General features: G+C 40.4%; 1 protein-coding gene across 2 annotated transcripts in view; it reads right to left on the bottom strand.

Moving 5' to 3' along the window:
* Positions 1–852: 852 nt before the first annotated feature.
* The window catches only part of CEP57 (centrosomal protein 57), a 56,202-nt gene continuing 46,963 nt past the window's right edge, over positions 853–10,091 (bottom strand). For both annotated transcript variants that reach the window (XM_081100146.1, XM_081100147.1), the window contains 2 exons: positions 9,769–9,913; positions 853–2,605 (listed from right to left, as the gene is read on the bottom strand). In XM_081100146.1, coding sequence (XP_080956272.1) covers positions 2,372–2,605; positions 9,769–9,913 — 379 coding nt within the window. In that variant the 3' untranslated portion in view covers positions 853–2,371. The remainder of the gene's footprint in view (positions 2,606–9,768; positions 9,914–10,091) is intronic.

Genomic DNA, 10,091 nt, shown 5'->3' with positions numbered 1-10,091 from the left:
AACAAACCCAATCTAATTTTAAAAAGGGACAGAATTATTGAAGACATTTTTGCAGAGAACATTGAGTTTTATGTATCACTTCATAAATAACTATGAATATTGGTCATATAGGAACTACTTTTTCCTTTAGGATAAGGAATACACAATTTAGAGACCAATATGATTTAAGTTGAAGCGCCTTAGTAGCATCCTGTGACTCATCTGCTTACCCTATTTTTCTTATCTGCATACATCAACATTTATGTATGTACCAGTTCTACTTAGTCACAATGCTCCTATGTAAACTGCAGATTCATTTTATCTTGTTGACCTGAAACTGTTCTCCCTTGTGGCTAATTCCTATTCTCTAGTGTTTAGGCATCATTTCCTCCTCCTGGAGGTTTTCCCTGATTCCTGGGTACCTTCTCTGCCATGCCCCACCTTTCTCTGTGCTCCTATAACGTGTGCCCATGCTATCACCACTGCATTCACATTGTATTGAAACGATGATTCAAGTATCTACCACCTACCTGTAAACATACCTTTCTTACTCAGCTTGGTATCCATATTGGCACCTTACACACAGAAGATTCTTGTATTTGATATGTATTGCAACAAAGCTCTTATACAACAGAATTGGATGAATGACAACATAATCTTCTCCTGTAAACTCAAATTAAGAGGCTGAAGCAGTATTTTCTTGTTTTCAGTTTTCACCTGAGGGTATCAAAAGATGGAGTGAATATTTTGGTTTGACTCCTAGCTGAAGGATGGGATGGGTTTTACCAACATTAAACCACTCTTCTAATTGGGACTTGGAGCCACTACAATGCAAGTGAGGGTTACACAATTTAATGACCTGGAATTCAAAAACAAAGGCAACAAAATTTTAATAGTTGAAAAAGTGATTGAGACACAAGAAATATTTTCCATGTCATGGAACAGTGATTCCTTGGGTCTGTGGACTCAGAGCTATGCATTCAATGAAGATACAAACCTGCTCATCAGAAAACTGTACATGCAAGCAAAAGTTTACATACAATTTCAGTAAATTCACAAATACCCCCAAATGTAAAGATCCTAAAAAAACTTTATAGAAAAATAATTTAATAAGTATAGTGCCTGGACAGCCAATACAATTCATGTTGGTTATCTGAAAAAATCCTAGAAATTTATTTCAATCCCAGAGGAGGCATAAAAATGAATTTCTTTGATATGTGGTTAATGTGTTCGTTAGTACCCTAAGAGTAGCATATCCTGTACCACAAGATAATTCAATTTTCTTGGATTTAGTTTCCATGTAAGCATGAGAAAGGCAAGTAAATTATGTACTTATAAATACCACATATTCTTATTTTTTTGAATATGCTACTACTTGGAAATGCATTTTAAAAAATTACAACAAATAAAGCCTTTATTAACAGGCTGTTAAGGAAAATTTCAGTGTTTCCTTAAAAAAGCTGCTTTTATTGACTTAAATGGCAAATTTATAAAAGGTTAACGATTTTATATATTCAAAATGATTTACATTATTAAGATAACAATTGCACGTGTACAGTTAAGACTGCACTCATACTGTACACCAATGAAAGTAAGTATCCAAGGGGTTCTTCATAGATTAAAACCCATAATTCTTTGAACTGAATAGCATGATTACAGACACATACTATTTAAAAACAAATGTTTTCCCATACCTCCCCTTATCTCTTCATTCCAAAACCTTTTACTTAACAATTTTATACTTTAAAAAAGTCTTTCATAATCTTCACACTTCATTGACTTAAAATGAATGATTGAGTCTTTTTAAAAACTTTAACTGTATTCAATACTGTTTGATGTTTGAAATGTTAAAAAGCAAAATGAAACAATCTTCTTAAATATGCATAAATATTTAAATATAAAAAACCTCCATCAAAAGTCAAAACAAAGTATATTTAATGTTTGTAGTAGTAAGAAGAAAAGGGCAATTCATGCCAGGGGAAGATTTAAAAATGAGACTTTTCCAGCAAACACTGCCTATGGGACAGCCTCTATTTTGATAATTTAAATCTAAATTTACTTAGACAAATAAAGAACTATTTTAAAAGATCACGCCCACAAGTAAAAAATTGGTATTTTGTTTACAAAGCACACTATTTCAGTACAACAAATTCATCTCAAAGAAACAAAGTATGTGTAGCTTCTTAGCCTTTGAAATGCCCCTGATTTCTATTTAGATGATTTAACATTGAGTTGTGATGTGCAAACACAAGAAGCCTGTGTAATGAATAAAGCGTGGGCCCCGTACCACCTATTAATTCCAACATAAGAATATGAGACCTGGAAAAGAAACTGTCAACATTTGACTGATGAAGTACAGGTTATCTGAATAAAATTTATAACCTGGTACCAGTCAGTAATCCCAACACAAATTATTGCTTTGTAATGAACTCTGTATGGTTTGCATGTCCTTCAGTAACTGAAGATTTTTCCTGCTTTTTTCCCCAGGTCTGGGTTTGGTACAGTCCTTCTTATTTGTGGTCCCCGTGTTTCCAGAAGAACGGCTGCTGCTGTTTCCTTCTTCATCAAGAGTCTTTTTGGTGGTTCTTAGTTCCCTTCTCTGCTTTTCTATCTTCTGTTTCTCCAGCTATAGCAAATAACCAAGTCAAGGAAAAAAGAAAAATTTAATGAAAACATTCTTTTCTGACAACCGGTACTTTAAACTCTCATACCAAAATGCAAGTAATAAAGCCTGGCCGGTGTTGCTCAGTGGTTGAGCATTGACCTATGAACCAGGATTCCCTGTCAGGACATATGGCAGGGTTGTGGGCTTGATCCTGTGTGGGGTGTGCAGGGGGCAGCCAATCAATGATTCTCTCTCATCACTGATGTCTCTATCTCTCTCTCCCTCTCTTTTCCTCTCTAAAATCAATAAAAATTAAAAATAATATATTCTGGGTTTATATTTTTTTAAGACTTCAAAAATCTAATTTACCAGTCATTTAATATTTAGTGCTTAAAATGTATAGTGACATACAAATAAGTAAACAAGAGTAAACACATCAATTGTGGTGCAGTATCAGAAGTTAAGGTCATGTTGCCAAAGTGCAGAACACTTTGCAGGAAAAATATCGGACAAGGGAAATGAAGGATAGTAGGTGAAGGAGAGAAGAAAGGCCTTCTGGTCTGAGCAGGCAAAGAAGCATGTTCCAGATGGATGAAGAGATGTAGTGGTAATGTACTAATATATGTAAATAATTTTTACTTTATTATTTCACTATAATTAGAATAATATTAATAGGGAAGCTTTATTTTTACTTTAGCTGCTGGCTAAAATGAACTGCTGCTAACATGTCAGTGTTCCATTAGAGAGAACTGACTTCATAGGGGAGTTTTACCAAACATTCAAAGGAGAAAAAAACACCTATCCTCCTTAAAATATTCCAAAAAATTCAAGAGGAAGGAACACTTCAAGCTTGTTTTACGAAGCCAGCACTATCCTAATCCCAAAATCAGATGAAGACATGACAAAGAAAGAAAATATAGGCCAATATCCATGATGAACACATATGCTAAAATCCTCAATAAAATGCTAGCAAATTGGATCCAGCAATATATTAAAAAGATCACACATCATGACCAAGTGGAATTTAGTCCAGGGATGCCAGGCTGGTACAAAATTCACAAATCAATAAATGTGACACATCACATAAACAAAATGAAGGATAAAAAACCACATGATCGTATCAACAGACACAGAAAAAGCATTTGACAAAATCCAGCAACCATTTTTGATAAAAATTCTCAGCAAAGTGGGAATAGAGGGAACGTACCTCAACATAATAAAGGCCACATAGGACAAACCTATAGCCAATATCATATTCAATGGGCAAAAACTAAAAGTGTTTGTTTCCCTTAAGAACAGGAACAAGACAGGGATGAGCGCTTTCACCATTATTATTTAACATAGTACTGAAAGTCCTAACCACTGTGAGCAGACAAGAAAAAGAAATAAAAGGCATTCAGATTGGAAAGGAGTAAGTGAAACTGTCATTATTCGAAGATGACGTTATGTTGTACTTAGAAAACCCTAAATACTCCATCAAAAAACTAGAGTTAATAAAGGAATTCAGCAAAGTAGCAGGATACAAAATTAACATCCATAAATGGATGGCATTTTTATACACCAATAATTAATTCTCAGAAAGAGAAACTAAAGAAAGCAGTCCCATTTACCACTATGAAAACAAAAAGTAGATACCTAGGAATATACTTAACCAAGGAGGTAAAAGACCTCGCTCAGAGAACTATAGGACATTGAAAAAAGATATAGAGGAAGATACAAGCAAGTAGAAGCATATAGCCCGTTCAAAGATTGGAAGAATTAACATAATTAAAATATCCATACTACCGAAAGCAATCTATAGATTGAATGCAATCCCTAATAAAATACCATCGACATATTTCACAGATCTAGACCAAATATTCAAAAACTTTATATGGAACCAGCAAAGACCACGAATAACCGTAGCAGTTTTAAGAACAAAGTTGGAAGGATCACAATACCATATATCAAACTATATTATAAAGTCACTGTAATAAAAATAGCCTGTTACTGGCACAAGAACAGGTATATAGATCAATAGAACAGAAGTGAGACCCTAGAAATCAACCAATGCTATTAGTCAATTAATATTTGACAAAGGAGGCAAGAACATATTATGGAGTCAAGACTGTCTCCTCAATAAATGGTATTGGAAAAATCTAACAAGTACATGCAAAAAAATGAAACCAGACCACCAACTTACACTATACACAAGAATAAACTCAAAATGGATAAAAGACTTAAATGTAAGTTGCTAAACCATAAAAATCTAAAAGAAAACATAGGCAGCAAAATCTCAGACATCTCATGTAGTAAAATTTCCACTGAAACATCTCCTAGGGCAAGAGAAAGAAAGAAAAAAGAAAACAGTAAATAGGACTACATCAAACTAAAAAGCTTCTGTACAGCAAAATGAAAAGGGATCCTACTGTATGGGAGAACATATTCACCAATATACATCTGATAAGGGTTAATTACCAAAATATATAAAGAACTCATGCAACTCAACAAAAGACAACCCAATTAAAAAAAAAAATGGGCAAAGGATCTTAATAGACACTCTCTAAAGAGGACATATATAGATGGCCAATAGACATATGAAAAAATGCTCAACATCACTTATCATCTGAGAGATACAAATTAAAATGACAATGAGGTATCACCTCACACCTGTTAGAATGGCTACCATCAATAAATCAACAAACACCAAGTGTTGGTAAGGATGTGGAGAAAAGGAAACCCGGTACACTGCTGGTGGGAACGTAGATTGGTGCAGCCACTGTGGAAAATAGTATGGAGTTTCCTAAAAAAGTAAAAAATGGAACTGCAACTTGACCCAATGTTCCCACTTCTGGGAATATATTCTAAGAATCCCAAAACACCAATCAGAAAGAATATATGCATCTCTATGTTCATAGCAGTGTTTTTTACAATAGCTAAGAACTGGAAATAGCATCAGTAGATGAGTAGATAAAAAAGACGTGGTACGTTTACACAATGGAATACTATTCAGTTGTAAAAAATAAGGAGCTCTTACCCTTTGGGACAGTATGGATGGACCTGGAGATTACTATGCTAAATGAAATAAGGCAGTTAGAGAAAGACAAATATCAGATGATCTCATTGATATGTGGAATCTAGTGGACAAAATAAACTGAAAAAACAGGTACAGAGGCAGGGATGCATGAAGTAGGCTAACAGATCTCAGAGGGCAGGGGTACGGGAGACTAGAAGAGATTAAACATAGAACTTATATGCATACTAGTGACCTGGTACACGAATTCGTGCACATTGAAAGGAAATTAATTAGAATATTTTAATATCGCCATTCACCCTTTCTTTCTAATAGAAGTGTCAAACAAATTCACGATCAACAATGACAGAAACACACGTGCAATTGGCGCCAGCGAGAGCTTTATACATATCGCACATGTGCAAGTCAACTTAGCCTTTTATAGATATAGAGTAAATTTGCTTAATTAGGCATGCTTTCTGATTTAGCTAAACTTTTTCCAGCCCAGTGAAGTACCCCAACTTCTCTTTCAGGTAATTGTCAGCAACATAGCAGTAACTATCAACATGAAGCAGATTATTATTGTAGATCACACAGGGAGAAGAAAGGTAAACTATGGAACTGCAGCAGTGTTTGACTATATTCTACGCAGTGAGAAAACATGAAGTCATTTTCAAGGTCCACCATTTCTTTCTTCTTTTCAGTCAGGTCAAGTTTCTAAACTTTCTAAATCTCCATTTTCTGGCTAATGAAAAGAAAATAGGATTCTACTTAGTCGCCTATCTACCTCCTCCAGGACTTCTGTGAGGATCAAATGAGATGAGGCATGGGAAAACAGATATTTGGTTAGAGTGTAAAATGTTGCCACCTGGCTCTATATAAAGTTAGTCATGTTCCTGGGCTGAAGAAACTGCAAGGAGGCTAGTTGCTAGGGAGAAGAATCTGGGTGCTGCTACGTGATGTCATTATCCAGTGCCTACAGCCACTTTTTCGGGCTGGCCATGGGGTTTCAGCAGCATCAGCTGTGATTTGATGAGGTGTTGCTTTGGGGTGGCGGCGGGGCCTGTATCCCACTTGGGGGAAGCTGAGTGTTGCTTTGTTGGTGCCAGGTCTGCGCTGCCATATGTCTATAAATGGCCAGTGCGATGTCATGGCAGCTCCTGCGTTGAGCGTCTGCCCCCTGGTGGTCAGTGTGCGTCATAGTGACTGGTCAGATGGGCATAGGGACACTTAGCATATTAATCTTATATATATACTAGAAACCCCGTGCAAAAAAATTTGTGCACTGGCGGGGGGTGGTCCCTCAGCCCAACCTGTGCCCTCTCACAGTCTGGGACCCCTCGGGAGATAACCACCTGCTGGCTTAGGACTGCTCCCCTGGTGGCAGATGGCATGCCCAATCCCGCAGTGTCTGCCCCGTCTCCCCTGTCGCAGATTGCAGGCCCGGATCCTGCGCTGGGGCGGGTGGCGGCTCGGGATCACGCTGCCACCCGCCCCACCCTGCACACGGCAGGCTAGGATCTCGCGCTGGGGCGGCCAGCGGCTGGGGATCCCGCTGCCGCCAGCCCCAGGCGGGGCGGCACAGCGGGATCTGCCTGCAGTATCTGCCTGCAGTATGCAAATTAGCCGCCATCTTTGTTCGCAGTTAATTTGCATAGCTCACTGATTAGCCAATGGGAGGCGTAGCGAAGGTACAGTCAATTACCATGTTTGTCTATTATTAGATAGGATATACACTAGAGGCCCAGTGCATGGAATTCGTGCACTGTGTGTGTGTGTGTGTGTGAGTGTGTGTGTGTGTGTGTGTGTCCCTCAACCCAGCCTGCACCCTCTCCAATCTGGGACCCCTCAGGGGATGTCTGACTGCCTGTGGGATTGGGCCTAAACCAGCAGTTGGACATCCCTTTCATAATCCAGGACTACTGGCTCCCAATTGCTCGCCTGCCTGCCTGCCTGATCACCCCCTGACCACTTCCCTGCTAGCAGATTGACGCCTAACTGTTCCCTGCTGGCCGGGTTGCCCCAACTGCCCTCCCCTGCAGGCCTGGTTGCCCCCAATTGCCCTCCCCTGCCGGCCATCTTGTGGTGGCCTTCCTGTGACCACATGGGGGCGGCCATCTTTTGTGAGGGTGTGACAGTCAATTTGCATATCACAGCTTTATTATATAGGACTAGGGGCCCGGTGCACAAAATTTGTGCAATGGGTGGGGGGGGGGAGGGGGAGTGTCCCTCAGCCCAGCCTGCCCCCTCTCACATACTGGGAGCCCTCAGGCGTTGACCCCCATCACCCTCTGATCGCTTCCTCCACCCCCCGCCCAAGCCTGACGCCTCTGACCCAGGCTTCAGGCCTGGGCAAGGGGACCATCATATCCCCCCAATCCCCGGCTCCGCCCCCCACCCAGGCCTGATGCCTCTGGCCCAGGCATCAGGCCTGGGAAGGGGACCCCCAGCCCCCCGCCCAGGCCTGATGCCTCGGCCAGAGGAGTTGACCCTCATCACCCTCCCATCACCAATCACTGGATCTGCCCCTTGACCAGGCCTGAGGCCTCCGGCAGAGGTGTCAGGCCTGGGCAGGGGATCCCAAGCTCCCCGCGGTTGCAGGCTCTGCCCCTGCCCAGGCCTAATGCCTCTGGCCAAGGCATGAGGCCTGGGCGAGGGGACTCCCAGCTCCCCGTGATCTCCCGCTCTGCCCCTGCCCCCTGCTATCTCCTGCTCCGCCCCTGCCCAGGCCTAACGCCTCTGGCTGAGGCGTCCGGCCCGGGCAGCGGGGACCCGCAGCTGCAGCGGCCCCGCAATCGTGGGCTCCACTTTAGGCCCAGGCAAGGGACCCCTAGGTCCTGGGACTGCCAGCTTCGACTGTGCCCAGCTCCCATCGCTGGCTCCACCCCTACTTCCTGCTATCAGTGGCCAGGGCAGCAAAGGCGCCTGATTCTCTGATCATGGCTGGGGGGCAGGGCAAAGGGGCCGCCTTTGCCCTGCCGCCCACCTCTTAGCTCCCCCCTGGGTTTCCGATCACTGTCAGTGGCAGGGGGCTTCTTCCTGCTTTCCCTTTCACCTCCCTGCATTGTGCCTACATATGCAAATTAGCCACCATCTCAGTTGGCAGTTAATTTGCATATAGCCCTGATTAGCCAATGAAAAGGGTAGCGCCGTACGCCAATTACCATTTTTCTCTTTTTTATTAGTGTAGATTATTATATAGGATAGATAGATGTGCACAGCCCATGGACACAGACACTTGTGTGGGGAAGGCTTGGGATGAGGCAGGAGGGTGGGAGTAAATGGAAAGGGGAGAAATGGGGAACATCTGTAATATTGTCAGTAATAAAAAAAAATAAAAAAAAAATAGGGGGGCTTTATTTTTACTTTAGCTGCTGGCTAAAATGAATTGCTGCTGGCATGTCAATGTTCTATTAGAAAGAACAAAGTCAAGTCTAATGTACAAGAAACAAATCCTATTATTACTCCTAAAAGAATCATATTTTTTGGAAAACAATCTTTAGAAAAAGTGCTTAAAACCTCAGGTTTTAGATGACATATGCATAGCACCTGCATTGTGCCTGTTACATAGCTACCAATTAATGTCAGCCAACCATATTCCACTCTCAGTTTTCTACATTTCAGTCCACTTGAGAGCTAGCAGCAAGTAGCCCTGATATTCCTACTTCTAAAACACACCTCCAATCTGTCTCATTCTCCCCAATTGTAGTCACTGATGACCCTGATAGAAGTGCATCTACATGAGAACCTTGGCGTGTGACTTCCCACTGCACTTAATAGGTACTAAATAAATGGTTTTATTAATTTAATATAATTAGTAACCATATAACTAAAGATTAGAAATGAAAAGTTCTAGGTGCTTTTAAAATGATTTGGGTAAACTCAGAGCCATTTATATTCATCATAGAAATTAAGTTTGTTCATATAAAGATCAGAATATGAAACATAATCAGTATTTCAAAGATTCTAAGAGACTAAAAGACAGTGTCTTTTTTCCTAGTCCACTTAACACCAATTCTTAATAATAAACCAAATTAACAAGTGTCTACAGTACAGAAAGACTTTCTGTAGCTCCCTATCTATGATACACTAACAATGTCATAAATTCATATACTTGAAAAAAAAAAAAAGGGTTTTTTGGTACTGTTTTGTTTTTTAATCATTAGAAATGAGTACGGGAAACCTGAGTTACCTGGGCTTGATATTTCCGAACTTTAGTTATTTGATTGGCTTTTGCCTCCATCCTTGTCACTAATGCTTCCAGTTCACACTCTAAATTTTCTTTCAGTTCAATAGTTGGTGATTCTTGGATAAGTTTTGCAAGTTGCTGATGATCACTATATAAAAACAAAAGTAAGGTTTGGTTAAGTTTCCTGTGTTATCATGATTTGGTCATGCATCTCACTCACCATGGGACCATTGCTCATGCATTTAAAAAAGTCTCAATTTTTTTTAATAGGGCAACAAATTTCCAAATTACCAGTGATAGTAATTGTTATGTTTATTATTATCCTA

Source organism: Myotis nattereri, assembly GCF_964212035.1.
Source record: "Myotis nattereri genome assembly, chromosome: 9".
Lineage (NCBI taxonomy): Eukaryota > Metazoa > Chordata > Mammalia > Chiroptera > Vespertilionidae > Myotis > Myotis nattereri.
The sequence above is the reverse complement of the archived record's forward strand: the minus strand, read 5'-3'. Positions and strand labels throughout refer to the sequence as shown.